The following is a 20,019-nucleotide window of genomic DNA, read 5'->3' as shown; positions in this document are numbered from 1 at the left end:
CTGGATCAAATTTGCCAAGTTTCCTTGGATTCCATAGGTACTTAACTTCCTGGACGGAAGACTGATAATGAAGATATCAAGAGTCTTACTGAAATCCAAGTAGATTGTCAAATGCTTTGTCCTCCTCTACACATTATTGAAATAATGTAAATGCATGTGTAGCAAATGTGTGGATCCTGCCATGCTAAAAATTCTAAATAATTCTGTAGAAGCATAATATCAGGCTTTCATGTGTAAATGTCTGCATTGCATATTATGGAAGGTGCTAGGCTTGATACTGAACCATTCCACTGAGAAAGCTGGAAGTTAAAATTCAATGAAATGCTAGGTTATATCAATAAAACTAAAACACTGAACACTAGAAATCTGAAATAAAATAGAAAAAGCTGAAGAAACTCAGCAGATATGGCAGCAAATTAGAGAGAGAAAGAGTTAATGTTTTGAGCCCATATGAGTCATCTTCACAAATACAATTACATACAGTATTCCTTGTAATAGAATTCAAAGCATCCATATCAGGGGAAAGACTTATTGTCTAATTATATACCATGTACTTTAATGTCACCATTAGCATAGAGATAAGCTTTACAGTCTCCCATGGTCAACAAAAACAAATAACATATTCAGCGTAGAAATTCAAATTGACTATTCGACCAGAATGAGAAAGTGAGGACTGCAGATGCTGGAGCTATCACTATATACGACGAGGAAAGGAAAACATTTGAAGTAATTATCAAGCTTTTATTAAACCATTTTTGATTGTCTGTAATTAAACTTTTATAACTCAGTGTGCATGTTACACACTAACATGATGCAGCAGACTATTTATAACGTGGTTTTCCAACGTGTGAAAATGTATAAATAAAATAATGAACATATTTGGGGGATGGCACCCGTTGATCAAACTAAATTTCATGCATGTTCAATATTTGTTGTGTTGTGTCACCATAGTTTTAATGGACCATTGGGGTTGCTCTCTCATTAGACAAAGAAGCAACTGGTGGTGATTTAACCTGAGGGAAGAGGTTGAGAAGGAAAGTCCTTTGTGGTAGCCTCAAATCAGTGATGGGAATTGAACCCGCACTGTCAGCATCACACTGCTGTGTAAACAAACAATCCAACCAACAAACCAATTCCCTCAGTGTTAGCAAAACATGATAGAAGTGTTTTATTTGATTTTGCGCACTTTGTTTAAAAATGGCAGCAAAACCACTAAATATTGAGAAAACAGCCAATAATTTGTATGTTTTTCACAGGCTTTGTTACTGCATTATGGAAAAGAAATTAGCATGAACTCACTTAAGTCCTCATTTTAAAAAAAAATGTGACCAAGATTATCAGGATAGCGGGCATGTGAACTCATAGATTTCTTACTCGTGTTTTTGTGTGTGCGTACAGTGTGTCCTATCTAATGATTGGTGTTGGATTTTCCTATCTAATACCATTATGCTGAATATTAGGAACTGATGGCTATTCCCATTGTCTGCTTATATACTCCTGTGCTTCGATGTTATTATTTCTGGAAATAACCCAAAGTAAGTAATGATGAATTGCAACTAGTGTCAATGGATATGATTAATTCTCCTCATTACAGTAGTTAATAAAATTGATAGTAACAAATGGGTTATTTAAGAAAACGTTTCAAATCCATATTATGATCTAATTTAAATTTATGCATTCCTTGCTTGGAAATTAATTATTTGTGTATTAAAAACTTTAGTTGCAAGTAATGGCCCCAAACACTGGTATATTTTTCATGCTATACGATAAACTATCTTTCTGAGCCTAGTGCTCTCTGATACCACCTCAATATTTCCTGATTATCCCTTTAGCTGATTTGCTTTGTGATTAAAGGCAATGAATAGATTACATTCTAATTGAGTTGACAAAACACACTTGACACACCATCAACAAATAGTTAACTTTTACTTTATACTTTAATCTTAACAGAATACAAGAGCAATAGTAAAAGTTTTGTGACAGTAAGATATACATGAATAAGCAGAGTAACCTTTGTCTCTTAGGTTCACTAATTTCTGAACCTTGTTGATGGTTAATCTCCCTTCACAGATTTATTTTGCTCTTATTTAAAATTAACTTTAAAATGCTTTTCTTATACAAAACATATGGGGAAAGTGCCAGAGGACTGGAGAAGGGCAAATGTTATTCAAAAAATGGTGTAAAAACACAATCCTGGCAACTTATGGGCTGGTTAGTTTAACATCGGTGATGGGTAAAGTTTCGGACTTCATAATCAGTTGTTTGAGATAATTAAAGTAAATTAGCACAAGTCTAATTGAATAAACTTGGGATATCTAATTGATTGCTTGGTAGAACAGAACTTCAGCATTGCTAAACAGGAGACAAGAAGTTGAAGATTTTTGTCTTGCACTCAGAGCTCGGACACAGGAAACCAACTTGAACAAAAGGACATAATTTTATACAGCATAAAAAGATGGTGCTGAATGGGTGGGCCAATCATTGGCATGAGGTTTACAGCAAGAACAGTTACGTGCCAATCTTAGAATCTACCTACTTGGTCTGAGAACTAATTGGTCAGGATGTTGCCATGGGAGTGCAGCAGAGAGTGATTGTTTCCATTTTTTTGCCTGTTGCCTTATATTTGAAAAAGTGCACAAATTCCTTTTACTTACTTACAACAGGATCCTGTGTATTTACGTGTAGCTTCTAGCACACAAATGCATCCAACTGCGAACCCAACTGATGATCTTCAATCGGTTTCCTGTGTAATTCTTAGCACACGGTGATTTTAACAAATGATTTCTAATAGCAGAATCACATCCAATGTTGGTTGTACTGTTCTGAGAACAGCAAGCACAGACTTGTCCTGAAGAAGGGTTACACCCGAAATGTTGACTTCTCCACCTCCTGATGCTGCCTGGCTTGTTGTGTTCTTCCAGCCTCTTGCCTATTTTGGATTCCAGCACCGGCAGTTTGTTTTTGTCTCTAATCTCATTGAGCAGTATCAGCAGCATGTTTTTCTAGCCTGTACTGAACCTTCCAGAACTCTAGGTCATGGAGTAGGCCATTCAGGTTTGAGATGAGGAGAGGTTTCTTTGTGGTGGTGAGCCTGTGCCACAGAAAGAGGTTGAGGTTAAAACACTGAATGTTTTCAAGGAGTTAAATATTGTTTTTAGAGTGAAAGATATCAAAAAATATGGAGGAAAAGTGGGAACAGGGTACTAAGTTGGATGATAAGCCATCTCTCTGAATGGCAGAGCAGGTTCAAAGTACTAAATGGTCTATTCTTGCTCTTATTTTCTGTTTCACCAGAACTTTATTGTTCAGATCTTAACTAATAAGAATGCTGTTTTATCAGCACAAATTCCCCTACATCCACAACAATTCTGTCTAGCGTAATACATTACAATGTATCTTTAATATTTTCTTTAATGTGTTAAATAACCTTACTAGAGCTTCCCATTCCTCTAAATATGAAAATATTTTTACAGATATTCCAGTATTTCAACACTGATCAGTTATTATGATCTAAAACTTTCAAGGACATAAAGTTAGAACATTGGTTTCCTTGTGTTTAAATTGGTAGTCCGCAATGAGTGAAAACTTGAATTTAATTTTTCCACTATTACCTTAGCTGTAATTACACTTCTGGAAATTAGCTTGTCATATCTATAACTGCAAAGATATATTGTCCAACTCATCTCTGCTGACCAAGTTTCCCAAACTAAACTAGTCCCACTTCCTTCCATTTGGCCCATATCCCTCTAAACCTTTCCTATTCATGTACCTGTCTGAAGACTTTTAAATGTTGTAACTGTACCTGCACGACCACTTCCTCTGGCAGTTCATTCCACGCACGACTCACCCTTGGTGGTTTTAAAAAAAAAGGTTGCCTCTCAGATCCCTTTTAAATTTTTCGCTTCTTACCTTAAAAATATGTCCCCTACTTTTAAATACTCCTACCCTAGCTAAACGACCTTTGTTATTCACGTTATCTATGCCCCTTATAAACCTCCTATAAGGTCACCCCTCAACCTCCTACACTTCAGTGAAAAAAGTCCCAGCCTCTCCTTATAACTCAACTCCTCCAGTCCTGACAACATGCTGATAAGTCTTTTCTGAACTCTCTCCAATTTAATAATACCATTCCTATAGAATGACAACCAGATCTTTACATAGTATTCCAGCAATGGCCTCACCCACCATCCTGTAAAACTGCAACATGCTGCCCCAACCTGTAAACTCAATGGTCTGAGCAATGAAGGCAGGCATGCTGAATATCTTCTTAACCACCCTGTCTACGTGTGACGCAACTTTCAAAGAATTATGTACCTAAATGCCTAGGTCTCTTGGTTCGACAACACTACCATTAACTGTATAAGTCCTGCCCTTTATCGTTTTATCAAAATGCAATACTATATTACCAATCTTTGGTGTCATCTGCAAACTTACTAACCATGTCTCCTAAATTCTCATCCAAATTGATTATATATAAATGACAAACAACCTGTGGACCCAGCACCAATTCCTGCGGAACACTGCTAGTCACAGGCCTCCAGTCTGAAAAAGAACCCTCCATCATCATCCTCTGTCTCCTACCATCAAGCTAATTTTGTATCCAATTTAAAGCTGTCCCTGAATTCCATGTGATCTAATGTTACTAATCAGTCTATCATGTGGAACCTTGTCAAAGGTTTTACTAAAGTCCATTTGGACAACGTCTACTGCTCTGCCCTCCTCGATCTACTTGATTACATTCTCAAAAAACTCAATCAAGTTTTTGTTTTTGGTAATGCTCCTACACAATCCACTAACGACTGTGTGGATGGTTTTTCAAAAAAGTTGGTATGGGTATCGAAGGTGTTGGTTTGATTACATATTGGTTTTCCCACATCCTGACATGTATAACATATTTTACAGAATTGCTGAGACATTGAGGTAAAGTATCTGATTAATGAAGCTTGAGTTCCTGCATTTCTACATGACCTGACATACAAATTTCATTCTCACAGCTACTCAGTATCTTATGATATTTGGGTGGTAGCACAATTTAGCAACAAACTGTTTATTTAATATCTGCAGATTTAGGAGGATAATTCTACTTACTCATCAGAGTTCCATTTATGAAATAATAAGTCTGAAAATCCTTCAGCTTCAACTTCACTGTGAGCTTCTTGAATTAATCTATTTTACTCTGGATCGACTTTGAGCCTCAAATAAAACAGATATGTTCAACTCTTCTTTATCATTCCCATCCTTAAAGAAGGTTTTGGCTATTCAACATCTACTTGTGGTATTACTTTAACCTCCTGATGAGGACTTTGCTTAGCCATTGATTTGGCTGCCATACACAATGGAAAATACTTGGAATTTGTTCCTATAACTGTTCCACTTTCTGTGATTATAGGTAAAACTGTAATTTTTACTCCTGTCAAATCATTAGCTAGGACTAAGTCAAATGAATCCACCCACAGGGAATTTCTTAACAAAACCTATTACCACTGATCTGAAAAGTCACACTCCAATTATACTTTGTACGATTGAATTGGAATAGATTCTCTATTTATTAACACCTTGGTTTTGCACTTTTTCTGGAAGGAAATCTCTTCTTTTCCAGTAGAGGAGATTGAGTAGCTTCTGTGTCTAATAACGTAGATCATTTGAAGAAAAAGGGGTTTTATATATATCTCTCCTTTATATATCACTATTCTCCTCTTCTGAACTTTTAGGTTTCCTGGTTGAGTTAAAGCCATAATTTGATCTGTGGTATTTTCCTTTGATTTCCATTTATGAACTCTCATGAGCTTGCTTTTTTTGGGTTCTCAACTCTTGCTCTTATGACCCCTAACAAAACCCGTGGGCTTCCCATGCCACTTCCAGCATTCTGAACAGAGATGCACCACTTTATTACAATTGAAAGACTTATCTTCAATTTTCATCTCCACTCAGCGGCTTTCTGATCTGAAATGGGGTTCTTGGGATATTCTCGGGTGCCCTTTCTTTACCGTGGCTAGTCGACTTTCGTTCATGCTCCTATTGTCTCTTTCCTCCTTGAGTTTATGGGGCTAACAGAAAAGAGGTGAGTGGATAGACGGAGATGGACCCTGGAGAGAGATTTATGGATAGCAGGGCAGGACAGAAGTTCATGGTGGTGAGGAAGTGGCTGCTGCCTGCAAACTGAAAACTTTGAAACTAGTGTAAAGTGTCAGAAGAATCGTGAATATAAAGTGGGGAGGGATTGGACAAGGGGAGAAAAAATATTCCCCTCCCCTCCCTTGCTTGCATTCCAATAGGAGCATTTCCTCCGGACTCTCTGGTACACTCTTCTTTTTGCAACATCTTCTCACCCTCCCAGGACATCTTCCCATGCAATTGTAGAAGGTGTAATAGTACCATCCAATGCCCCAGAAAATACCTTCCAGGTGAAACAGTGATTCTTCTGTATTTCACTCAATCTAGTCTACTGAATTCACAATGTAGTCTCCTCTACAATGGGGAGAATAAACATAGCCATTCTGCAAAGCAGTCACCTAGCCTATGTTCTATCGCTAAAATGACCCTGAACTTCCAGTTGGTTGCCACTATGTTCCTATACATACACTTCTCCCATAGGCCTGCTACAATTTTCAGTGAGCCACAGTGCAAGCTGAAAGAACAATATCTCATTTTCCACTTGGGGACCCTGCATCTACAGTTATTTGTTTTACTTTCATTTTATGGATGAGTTCATAATCATCAGCCATTTCTACTGCTTGACCAACAGTTGCAACCCTCTGGTCTTCAACATGGATTCTAAAGGATAGTGAGTTTTACAATTCTTCCAAGGCAATGATTTCTAAGAATTTCACATTGTATTTACTCATAAACCCATTGCCACTTATTAAAATTATTCTACTTTATCCTTCTGAATTCAGAGGTTTGTCTGGGCGATTTTGTCAAATTTTGAAAATTTTGCCTGTATGCTTCGGTAACTAACTCATACGGATCCAGAAAAGCAGTTTTAGTCATAATCTTTATAAAACCTTCAAACTGTAAAGCATAAATTTCCTGCACTTTATCTGCCAATTCACTTTCATGGAAGTATCCAGGTTTCATTTGGCCACTTCATCTGTTTCAGTGTTTCGTCGAATGACATAGTGCTTCCATATTCTTTTCCTCAAGTTTTGGTAGGGCCTGTACAAATGTTAAATGTTGCTGTACTGGATTTTAGGTTATGACTAGGATTTTCCCCATTATGATTTTTATTGGCATCCGAATTTTTAAACTACATAACTTTTAAGCGGATTCTCTACCTCTGTCTCCTCTTTTCCCCTTTTGTTCTCTTTCTCTTTTCTGAAATACTTTCCTTTCTTCTTGTCGTCTTTTTGAAATAAAAGTTCAATTTTAAAGTCTCACTCCTATTTTAAAATTCTTTTTCTATCTCTCGTTGTCCCAATTATTTTTTCATGTTCAAATTATTTTTCTGAAACTGTAATCAAATCCTTACTAATTCAAATGACTTGTCACTCTCTGTACCTCATCCTTTCTGTGTTTCCTGTATTACAGTTCTAGATGCTTGGCCAATATTTCAATTACTGTGTCTTATTAGGTAGTTTCAGCGGGTAACTTATTTGCTTGCAACATTTTTTTTTGCCAATTCCAGAAATCTGATTGTTATTTCCTGTTAAACCATCAGGGATATCTGTTCCAACTACAGGATGATTTTAACCATTTCCAATGCCATCGTATATTTGTATGAGAAACCTGGTATCTTTTATCCTTTACCACTTACACTAACTCTACATTTAATCCTGCATTGTCTTCAAAGATCTTGGGTTACATTTTAACTGGGGAGTGCAACAAATCATACCCTACTGCTCCACAAGCCATCTAAAAATATATAAAATGCCAGTTAGTCCACCAACTGTTGAAGATTATCAGATTTGACCAGATCAATGGGCTGAATGATCTACTTATGCTCTTTTGTTAATGGTCGTGTGAGATGACCAGTTTTGTCTGACTAACAGTTATTTTGGACAAAATCAATCTAGTCTAATTCATTCTAGGTTTTGTTACAAGAAAAGAACTATTCATTGCAACACTTGTTTTCAAAAAAGCAGAAAAGAAAGGATTTCTAATATATTACTATACAACTTTAAACTATACCCTTTCTAAAATCTCAACTATACATCTTTATAATTAAGACAATAAAAGACAAATAATTTGATATAGGTACTATGGGTTGAAAAAGAATATAGATAAAATAAACAAATTCTGAAGATTACAAGTCCAGATTTTAAGTGAATGTTTAAATGTCCCACACAGTCCTTTTTTGATTAGTCTAGATTTTTTGTTATTCTTTCATGCTTCCTAGGTTTTCTATCTTTTACCCATACCGAGAGAAGGATGCTTTAAGTTTGCAGGTTTTGGATAGTTCTTCGTCATTATAGCATGAATAGCTTTTTAATACTCTACAACTCAAACAGCTGTTGTTAGTCAGAATTTGCATGACTCAAAAGAATCTTGGTGCAACTCAGACTTGAATTTTCTCATTCACTGCTTCAAAAAACAACATTTATGATGCAGAGTTCATAAATACACTTGATTTTCAAGTTGCAACTTTCTTGGTATTTCAGTTTTATAGCAGTGTTATGATACAGGGTAAGCCCTCCTGCTTAATTTAAACCAGCAACACACAAAATATTTATCTAGTGCAGTCAGCTGTGAAAATTTGAAAGGACAAGAACTATTTAAAGTAAAAATTAACAACTTTATTTAAAGTATAACAGAGAACAATAAACAACTATTTACAACTCCTTCCTCTAACCTATCTTTTACTTTCCCCTCTACAATACTGGTCCGATAAAATCCCCAATTAAGATTTACAAAACAAAACTTCTAATCTCCAAACCAGGCAGCTTTTGGTTCTTCTCTGTATTCTTGCTGCCTTCTTGGGGATTCTGCTTCACAGGTTACTGATTGATAAAGGTACCTTTTAAGAGAGCTATTTTCCGGGCAGTCTTTACAAGGTGACTTGGTATTTTTCGTTCCAACTGTTCAATTTTCCCCAGTCCTATACCCCCAAAGCATCAGATTGTATTATTGGCTTTTAAGATTGTCAATATACGAAATTCAAACTGGATTGGAGTTTGATTTTTGGGGGTATAATTTAAACTGATTGGCCTAATTCAAATCTGTTTTGTTGTTTGCAGGCAACCAACTAATCTAGCTTTCAACAAAGTGTTACATTGCTACCTTATTGAGAACACTTGGTGCTGTCAGATAGTTCTACCAGCTTCTAACTCTCTTAAAGGTACAGTACACCCACAACTTCATATCACCTTCCCCCCCCCCCCACCGTCCCCGCCGAAGAAAAAATGAGCCGTCATAATGAAAAGATGGCTTCATTTCTTCCTTTTTTTTTAAAAAACACATTACCTTAACATACAGATAACTTTAAGATAGGTTCACCATAACTACTTCCCATATACATGTGTGAATCTCATCTAAGTTTTATCCATTAAACCTGCAATAATGCATCTGTGATTACATTCTTACGACCCACAACATGCATGATTTTTAAATTAAAAGTCTGTAACACAAGACTCCAATGAAATAGCCTCATATTCTTGTCAATAAAGCAGTCTAAGAATGTAAGCGGATTGTGATCAATGTACACAACCATCTCTGATACATTGTTCGTGACATAAACATTAAAGTGTTGTAAGGCCAGTACCAAACTCGATAGTTTTTCGTTTATGGAGTATTTCACTGGTGGATGTTGATTTTCTTCGAAATTAACCAACTGGCAGTTCAATCCCATCCTTGTACTCCTGTAGGTGTACAGCTCCATCTCCTATGTCACTAGCATTGATGGCACCTTTAAAAGGTGTTTAAACGTTTGGTGCAGCTAAAACTGGTTTGGTGGTTAAAATGGCTTTCAAATGGTTGAGTGCCTCCTGGCATGGTTCTGTCCATCGAAATTTTGTGTTCTTCTTCAGCAAATCTGTTAACGGTGCCACAACATTGCTAACTTTTGGAACAAAGTTCCAATAGAATCCGTTGAGTCCTAAGAATGGAAGCACCTCCCTTTTTTTTCCAAGGTTGGTTGAGGGAATTCCTCGATGGCCTTCGTCTTTGCGTTCTGAGGGGTCAACCTTCCATGACTGATGTTACGTCCCAAGAACATCACCTCTGCTTTGCAAATTCCATTTTATTTAAGTTTATCACCAGTTTTGCTTCTTGTAGTTGTTCAAAGAGCTCTGCCAACTGTACCATGCGATCTTTCCAGGATTTACTAAAGATCACTACATTGTCCAAATAGACTGCACAGTTTGTTAACCCAGACACAACTCTGTTCACGAGTCTTTGGAATGTGACAGGTGCGTTCTTCATTCCAATGGCATCACTTCAAACTAGTCTAGCCCCTTTCGGGTTACAAGCGCAGAAATTTCTTTTGCTGTCTCTGATAAAGGTACCTGCCAGAAACCATGCATTGAGTCCAATTTGGTGATGTAACTGGCTTGTCTGACTTTCTCAATAGAGTCCTCAAATCTAGGAATTGGATATGAGTCAGATTTTGGAACGGCGTTGACCTTCTGATAATCTACACAGAATCGTTGAGTTCCATCCAGTTTGGGAACTAAGACGATCGGCAAACTCCATTCACTCTGGCTTGGTTAGATGATGTCCTCATCAAGCATGGCCTCCACCTCCATGTGGACCTGTCCGGCTTGGAAATGATTAAGCCAATAAGCATGTTGTTTTATCAGCACAGTATTCCCTATGTCTACTTTATGTACGATAATATTCAGCCTCCCCATCTGATTCTTACATATGTCCTTATACTACAGTAACAAATCTTTCAACTGCATTATATGCTCCTGAAATAGATAGCTTACTAACCTATCCCACTCCTCAAGGACATCTTCATTTTTTAAGCTATTTTGAGGCACCTCAACACCACATCATCTGGATTTGATTCCTTACTCTGCGGGGCAGTAACTAACACCTGTTTCTCCAGTTCTTTCTCTCTACTATAATACGGTTTCAACACGTTCACTTGACTCACCATTTTCTCAATTTGATAGGGACAACTAAATCTGGTTTTGAAGGGATCTCGTATCACTGGTAACAGTACTAACGTGTTATCCTCTTGGGAAAACGTCCAAGTCTTAGAGCTTTTATCTGCCACCTGCTTCATTCTACACTGTGCCCGCTTTAGGTGCTGTTAGCTAACTCACCTACTCTATATTTAATTTCTCCCTCACCTCCGATACATAATCTAAGTGTGAGATCTCAGGCTTTGGTCCTGTCAATTTATCTTTAATTAATTTCAAAGGGCCTTTCACTTCATGACCGAATATTAGCTCAAAGGGAATGAACTGAGCAGAATCATTTGGGGCACCTCTAAAAGCAAACAATGTGAATGAGATACCTTTTATCCCAACCATTTGGGTAATCCTGACAGTATGGTCTCAACATGGTCTTCAAGGTCTGATGCCACCTTTCTAAAGCTCCCTCGGATTCAGGATGATATGCACTGGATTCAAAGTGCTGTATACTGAAGCTATTCATGACCTCCTTCAACTTCGCGGTAAAATTTGACCCTTGGTCTGACTGAATCTCTCTGGGTAGCCCATACCATGTGAAGAAAGCTACCAACTCCTCTACCACCTTTTTTTGTCTCGATAATCCATAATGGAATTGCCTCCAGAAATCTGGTAGACACATCCATTATGGTTAACAAGTACTGGTTCCTACTTTTAGTTTTTGGGAGGGGATTCACTTAATCAATTGTAACACGTGTGAAAGGTTCTTCAAATGCGGGAACTAGTAACGTAGGTACTGGTTTTATTACTGCCTGTGGCTTATCTACCATTTGGCATGTATGACATGTACGGCAAAAGGTAACCACATCCTTGTGCATTCCAGGCCAATAAAAATGTTTTTTTACCTTAGCCTGAATCTTTCGAACTCATAGGTGACCTCCTACAGGTAGTTCATGTGCTACCCATAACACCACCTGTCTATATACTACCGGCAACACAATGTGGTGCACTTCTGCCCATTTCTCCTCTGCACTAACCTGCCATGGTCTCCATTTCTATCTTATGATTCTATTTTTCAGATAATAACCCTTTGGAATATTCTTTGCCTACTTTTTGGAGTACGCATCCATATATATATCTTTTATTGTCTTGTCTTGCGGTTACAAGTTTCTTAATTTTTAAGGAGTAAACACTTCTTCTGTCTGACCCTCTGCTTGTTCAGGATTTTCCTGCACTATTACGTCAAACGGGATATCTGCTAACTGAACCTCAACTCCTTCACTTTTCTCTTTACTTTTCACTTCATGCTGTGACTCCTCAGAGTGGGATCTGGTTACCACATGGTCTGGGAAAATACCAGGATTTCAAAGTTTGAGAGAAGATTTGTAGCTCAGGTGCTCGTTGTTGTGGTTCTGTACGCCAAGCTGGGAATTTGTGTTGCAGACATTTCATCCTCTGTCCGGGTGACATCCTCCGTGCTTGGGAGCCTCCTGTGAAGGGCTTCTGTGATGTTTCCTCCGGCATTTATAGTGGTTTGTCTCTGCCGCTTCCGGTTGTCAGTTCCAGCTGTCCGCTGCAGTGGCCGGTATATTGGGTCCAGGTCGATGTGCTTATTGATATAATCCGTGGATGATTGCCATGCCTCTAGGAATCCCCTGGCTGTTCTCTGTTTGGCTTGTCCTATAATAGTAGTGTTGTCCCAGTTGAACTCATGTTGCCTGTCATCTGTGCGTGTGGCTACTAAGGATAGCTGGTCATGTCGTTTCGTGGCTAGTTGGTGTTCATGGATACGGATCGTTAGCTGTCTTCTTGTTTGTCTGATGTAGTGTTTTGTGCAGTCCTTGCATGGGATTTTGTACACTACGTTGGTTTTGCTAATACTGGGTATTGGGTCCTTCGTCCTGGTGAGTTGTTGTCTGAGAGTGGCTGTTGGTTTGTGTGCTGTTATGAGTCCTAGTGGTCGTAGTAGTCTGGCTGTCAGTTCGGAAATGTTCTTGATGTATGGTAGTGTGGCTAGTCCTTTGGGTTGTGGCATGTTCTCATTCCGTTGTCTTTCCCTTAGGCATCTGTTGATGAAATTGCAGAGATATCTGTTTTTGTCGAATACGTTATAGAGGTGTTCTTCCTCTTTTTGCAGTTCTGGTGTGCTGCAGTGTGTGTGTGTGTGTGTGTGTGTGTGTGTCTGTGTGTGTGTGTGTACAAGTGTATGTAGTGTACAAAATCCCATGCAAGGACTGCACAAAACACCACATAGGACAAACAGGAAGACTGCTAACGATCCGCATCCATGAACACCAACTAGCCACGAAACAACACGACCAGCTATCCTCAGTAGCCACACATGCAGATGACAGGCAACAGGAGTTCAACTGGGACAACACTACTATTATAGGACAAGCCAAACAGAGGACAGCCAGGGAATTCCTAGAGGCATGGCACTCATCCACAGATTCAATCAATAAGCACATCGACCTGGACCCAATATGCCGGCCACTGCAGCGGACAGCTGGAACTGACGACCGGAAGCGGCAGAGACAAACCACTATAAATGCCGGAGGAAACATCACAGAAGCGCTTCACAGGAGGCTCCCAAGCACTGAGGATGTCACCCATACAGGGGACGAAATGTCTGCAATACAAATTCCTAGCTCGGCAAATAGAACCACAACAAATACCAGGATATTTCTGTTTTAACTCCTCAGTTTCTTGGTCTTCTTTGGGCTTCTCTACTACAAAGGGTGTCACTCCCACCTTGGATCCTGCCAAATCACTCCCAAGAACAAACTGAATTCCTGGAACTGATGCTCTGTCAATCACTCCCACTGTAAATTCCCCAGTCTTGAGTTGGCACTCCAACCTGATCTCACATAGAGGAAAGCTAATCTTTTGTCCATCTATCCCACAAATTACCACATTCCTCGGGTCACCGATCAGAAAGAGTGCATATTCACTTATGCCTTACCATCAGCGAATGGTTAGATTCTGTATCTCTCAAAATTATAACTTCTTGTCCTTTTCCCTCTGGTTTTTCTGAGTAAACATTACCCCACAGAGGCAAGTTCTTTGTAGAGATCAGGTACTAATTCCATACCCTGCCCTGGCCTAGGCTGTGCATTCTCTTGCAGCTCCTTGGCTCTTTTTGGAGACTTCTTTTATTACCTTCACTAATGCCACTGGCTTAGCTTCTTTTACCACATCTTTTTTTCCACAGCGCCTTTCTTTAACGACCAGCATTGTGTCTTTACGTGTCTCACCTTCTGGCAGTCAAAACACTTTTTTTCCCAGTGTCCTTCTGAAACCACTGGCACTGTAATTCATTGTGTCCCACTCCATTACAGTGAAATTACCTGAGGTCTTTCAACTTCTGCCCATTCTCTTTGGCTTCTTTTTTATCTCATGGTAAATTCTTACCAGTGCTCTCTACTCTTGGTTTTGTAGTGTAGGATCTCTCCTTCTCCCAACTTCTATCCCTCACAGGATGAAGTTCTGGCCGGAAGCTTGTCTTATGCACCAACATGTACTCCACATAATTCTGCTGCTCTTCTCATTTCTTGAACTTTCTATTCCTCCTTGTGAATTCTTACCATCTCTATGGTCCTCTAGCAGAATAATCTGTCTTAGAGCCTGAAAGGTCCTATCTGTATTCAAAGCATGGACCCATCTATCAAAATGACCTGTTTTTAATTCTTTCGAACTTAACGCAAGTCTGACCTGGTTCCTTTTTTGAATTGCTGTCTAGATGCTTTTGGTACCAATTCATAAGCACTTAAAATAGTCTGTTTAACCTCTTCTTAATCTCTCGACCCCTCATCTGACAGAGTGGCAAATACCTCACTAGCTCTGGTGGAAGTGGGTACTGCAGATGCTGGAGATTAGAGTCAAGATGAGAGTGCTCCTGGAAAAGCACAGCAGGTCAGGCAGCATACGAGGAACAGGAAAACCGATGTTTCGGGCAAAAGCCCTTCATCAGGAATCTGGGGTGGAGAGATAAATAGGAGGGGTGGGGAGCTGGGGAAAAAGTAGCTGAGAGTGCAATAGGTGGATGGAGGTGGAGGTAAAGGTGATAAGTAGGAGAACAGAACCCCCCTCCGCCGGTCCTCACCTTCCACCCCACCAACTTCTGCATAAATTGCATCATCCACTGACATTTCTGCCACCTTCAAACGGACCCCACCACCAGGGATATACTTCCCTCCCCACCCCTATCCATTTTCTGCAAAGACCGTTCCCTCCGCGACTACCTGATCAGGTTCACACACCCCCCCAACAACCCACCCTTCCCTCTGGCACCTTACCCCTACCACCGCAAGAATCTCAAAACCTGCGCACATATCTCCCCCTCACCTCCATCCACTGCCCCAAAGGAGCCTTCCACATCGATCAAAATTTCGTCTGCACTTCCACACGTCATTCATTGTATCTGTTGCTCCCGATTCGGTCTCCTCTACATTGGGGAGACTGGATGCCTTCTCGCAGAACGCTTCAGAGAACATCTCTGGGACACCCACACTAATCAACCCACCGTCCCATGGCCAAACATTTCAATTTCCCTTCCCACTTTGCTGAGGACATGCTAGTCCTGGGCCGCCTCCATCACCACTCCCTCAACCCAACGCTTGGAAGAAGAACACCTCATCTTCTGCCCTGGGATTCCTGATGAAGGGCTTTTGCCAGAAACATCGATTTTGCTGCTCCTCGGATGCTGCCTGAACTGCTGTGCTCTTCCAGCACCACTAATTCAAAATCTGGTTTCCAGCATCTGCAGTCATTGTTTTTACCCTTCTATCTCTTCTGCACTTGCCTGTTTCTATGATACACCTAAGTGTTTGAGTAATTCCCTTACAATTTCAGCTTTACTTTTGTCCTCGGTTAAACCTAAAGCTAACTTATTTGCTAATTCTAAAAGTATGGCCTTTTTCTTTCCTTCTAAATGTTCTTGGCAAATTTGAGAATCATCTTCAAATCCCAGAACATCTTCAGCAATTTTAAGAGCCAAGTTTTTCTCTTTTAATTTAATCAACCACAAGTCACAAAAATTAAACCAATTATCTCACCTACATTTTATTTAAAGATCTAGGACACTAACCCGCAAATGTTTAAATCTGTGATTTTTCATACGCCCAAATCTATTCAAACCTGTCTAAACCAGTTCAAATCCTAACAACAAGCCCCCAAACTGTTACAACATGGGGTAAACCCTCCTGGTTAATTTAAAGTAGCAACACAGAAAAGATTTATCCAGTGCAGTAATCTGTGAAAAGTCATGAGGCCAAAGTAAAGTAAAAAAATTTAAAAAATTTTTAAAGTAAAAATTAGACTTTATTTCTTCAAGTTTAACAGAGTATAATTGATTAACAACTATTTGCAATTCCTTTCTCTAACCTATTTTTTTTACTTTTCCCCTCTACAATACTGGTCCAATAAAATCCCCAATTAAGATTTACAAAACAAAATTTCTTATCTCAAAACCAGGCAGCTTTCAGTTATTCTCTGTATTCCTGTCTTCTTTCTCTTGAGGATTCTGCTTTACAGGTTACTGATTGATAAAGGTACCTTTTTAAGAGAACTATTTTTCAGAAAGTCTCTCCATGCTGGTGACTTGGCATTTCTCCTCCCAACTGTTCAATTTTTTTTCCCAGTCTGAAACACCCAAAGCATTGGATTGTGTCACTGGCTTTTAAGATTGTCAATATATTAAATTCAAACTGGATTGGAGTTTGGTTTTTTTGGGGGTATAATTTAAATTGATTTGGCCTAATTCAAATCTGTTTTGTAGTTTCCAGGCAACCAGCTAGTCTAGTTTTCAACTAAGTGTTACATTGTTATCTTATTGAGAACACATGGCACTGTCAGGTAGCTTTACCTGCTTTTAACTTTCTTAAAGGTACAGTACACCTACATCTTCATAACAGCAGTCCAGTGTCTATTTTAATTTATAGTCAGAAAGAAAGAAAAAGGCCTATTAAAAAAGCAGATGGGATCTTGGGATTCATAAGTAGAAGCATTGAGTGCAAAAGTAGGAAAGTTATGCTGAACCTTTGTAAAGTTCTGGCTAGACTCCAACTAAACTGTGTCCAGTCTGGCCACCACATTTTAAGTTAAATGGATGGCATGGTAGCTCAGCGGTTACCCCTGCTGCCTCGCAGAGTCAGGGACCTGGATTCAATTCCAGCCTCTGGTGACTGTCTGTGTGGAGTTTGCACATAGTCCCTGTGTCTGTGTGGGATTCTTTCGGGTGCTCTGATTTCCTCCCACAATTCAAAGATGTGCAGGTAAGATGAATTGGCTGTGCTAAATTGCCCATAGTATTCAGGAAGTTGTAGGCTAGGTGCATTAGTCAGGGGTAAATATAGGGTAGGTGGAATGGATCTGGGGTGGGTACTCTTCTATGAAATTATAAAGCAGCATATGGCAGCATATATGAAGGGAATACAGAGTTAATGTTTGGTATCCAGTGAGCCTTTTTCAGAACAACTACCTTTTATTCTACAGTAGCAAGTTTAGATAAGAGAAACAAAGAAAAGAACTCTTCCCTTTCGCTGATGGTAGAAGGACAAGAAAACATATTTAGGATTCTGGGAAAGAGATACAGAAAGAATACAAAGAGGATTTTTTTATCTGCAGTGAGTGATAATTGGATCTTGCAAGGGTGGTGAAGTCAGAAACAATCGATGATTTGAAAAAGACATTTGAAAATAATACATTTACAGGGCTGCAGGGATATGTAATGGAGTAGGACTGATGACTGGATTTCTGAGGGAAATCAGAATGGACTCAATGAACTGAAAGGCTACCATGTGTCAGAAATGACAATTAATCTTTAACTTTACTCATGGAGACTTGAGACCAATGGACGCTTCAGATGAAGCAGGGTTTGAGGACAAGAGTAACTGGAACAAGGGAGATTTAATTACAGTAATAAAAGCAGAGTACAGCAGATGCTGGTAATCTGAAATAAATGTATAGGAGAAGAGGCTCATATCAGACTCAAAATGTATGTCGTTTCTCCCTATCTACAGATCTGCTGAATTCCTCTATCATTTTCATTTAATTGCAGGTCTGACGTCAAAACTCAGGCACCCTTGGGACAAAGTCAGTGCTGGATTTTGGATTTTTGTGGATTTTGAATTTTTGTGGATTTTGAATCTCCCCTTGTGAAACAGGCAATTTGTGTGTATGATTCATCTATGCTATCTGATTGGCAATTACTGTTAAATATTAAAATATAATCTTCATTCTACTCACTAAAAACTCAATTGTAACAGTCTAATATTAGAAATTTCAAGAAATGTGCTAATGCACTGTCAGGCAATTGATTATACAGAGTCAAGAGTATGGTGCTGGAAAAGTATTAGAGGTCAGGCAGCATCCGAGGAGCAAGAGAATTGTCGTTTTCGGCCCAAAACGTTAATTCTTCTGCTCTTTGGATGCTGCCTAACCTGCTGTGCTTTTCCAGCACCACACTCTTGACACTGATCTCCAGCATCTGCAGTCCTCATTTTTGACTAGTTAATTGTACAGAGAAGGAAGGAATTTCCATTTAATTTTTTTTTGCAATACAAATTGATTAGCTGATAAAATAACTGGTAAGTACAGAAGGATTGGGTTATTAGTATGAGGCAATCTCCATTATAAATCTGGGCATAATTTCTTCCGATGTAAATAGCTAGCATAAAAATTTGACAAAAACCTAATAGGACATCTCTAACTGTCAAAAATGTGCACAGCTTCAAGATATTTAGTACGTTATTTTGCAGATTTGATCAATGTGTCTAGAAACCTTTCCTGCCAGGCAAGAAATGTTAAAATCAGGACTAAAATGAAGTAAAATTATAAGATGAAATAGGGCCATAGAATATTAACACTTCATGTAGCTGCTGCTGTTTTATTGTGTTTCAGTTTCAACTGAAGCCCCATATTTAATTATCTCTAAGCATAGGCCACATTGACCAATATATTAATCTGGCTCTTGAATGTGAGCTGGGAACTCTTGTGGATGAATTAATAAACAGCATCTTCAATATATAAGAATAGTTTCAACAACTTTGCTCCACATTCATTGTTTGCAATGTGCCAAGTAGGAGGTAAAATTGTAATGCAACCCTCTTACATCTTCAAATTACCTCATTTTAAACAAATTATCTTACTGTTTTCTAGTGTCAGTTTACTTAAACTCACTTCATGTCACTCTCCACATCTTCCACTTCAGATTGCAGGTGTCCCAGGATTCAGTTGGCTGGAACCATGTTTAACTGCGAAAGATATTGTTTATGTTGGTCTGAGAGATGTGGATCCTGGTGAGAAGTGAGTTTTTTTTTAATTGAAGGGTGTACTGAAAATTTAGATCTGTCCAATTTATATTCTCATTCAAACAACAGAAGCAATTGTCACTTCATAAATATTAATATCTATGAGTATAATTTTCCTTAATTTATATAATGGATTAATTTCTGGTGATTCTGGAGAATTGTTACAAATTTATTTCAGAAGTGCCCATGACTTTGCATTTAAGAGGTATTGTAAGCAATATGTCACTTTCAAAAGACAACAGGGCGGGTTTACCTATCAATTTTATGTTGAAATGAGGCTAGAAGTTGGAATCAATAAGTTAATTATATTGACAAAGTCATTATTCATTCCGCTTTTGAGATCTATTTTAAAGCAAAAATGCACCTCCTAAAGCAAGGTCACGTTTCCTGGAAATAAATTGAACTCATATTATTCTGCTGCAACTGAAGAGACTTTAAAACTGAATGGCCTAAAGGTAGATAGATCAACTGGACCAGATGGACTATACCCCAGAATTCTAAGGGACTTAGCTGAAGAGATAGTGGACACATTAGTGGTGATCTTTCAGGAATCGCTAGAATCCGGGACGGCCATAGAGGATTGGAAAATTGCTAATATGATGTCCCTGTTTTTAAAAAGGGAGTAAGAAAAAGACAGAAAATTATAGACTGATTACCCTAACCTCTGTTGCGGGTAAGATTCTGGAGTCCATTGTGAA

The 20,019-nt window shown here is 38.7% G+C and overlaps 1 protein-coding gene across 2 annotated transcripts in view; it reads left to right on the top strand.

Annotated features, from left to right (window-relative positions):
* Positions 1-20,019, top strand: part of LOC140482842 (arginase-1-like) — a 52,132-nt gene that overhangs the window by 14,971 nt on the left and 17,142 nt on the right. For both annotated transcript variants that reach the window (XM_072580529.1, XM_072580528.1), the window contains exon 5: positions 19,222-19,316. In XM_072580529.1, the coding sequence (XP_072436630.1) occupies positions 19,222-19,316 (95 nt within the window). The remainder of the gene's footprint in view (positions 1-19,221; positions 19,317-20,019) is intronic.

The sequence above is a fragment of the Chiloscyllium punctatum genome, chromosome 11 (assembly GCF_047496795.1).
Source record: "Chiloscyllium punctatum isolate Juve2018m chromosome 11, sChiPun1.3, whole genome shotgun sequence".
Classification (NCBI taxonomy): domain Eukaryota; kingdom Metazoa; phylum Chordata; class Chondrichthyes; order Orectolobiformes; family Hemiscylliidae; genus Chiloscyllium; species Chiloscyllium punctatum.
The sequence above is the reverse complement of the archived record's forward strand: the minus strand, read 5'-3'. Positions and strand labels throughout refer to the sequence as shown.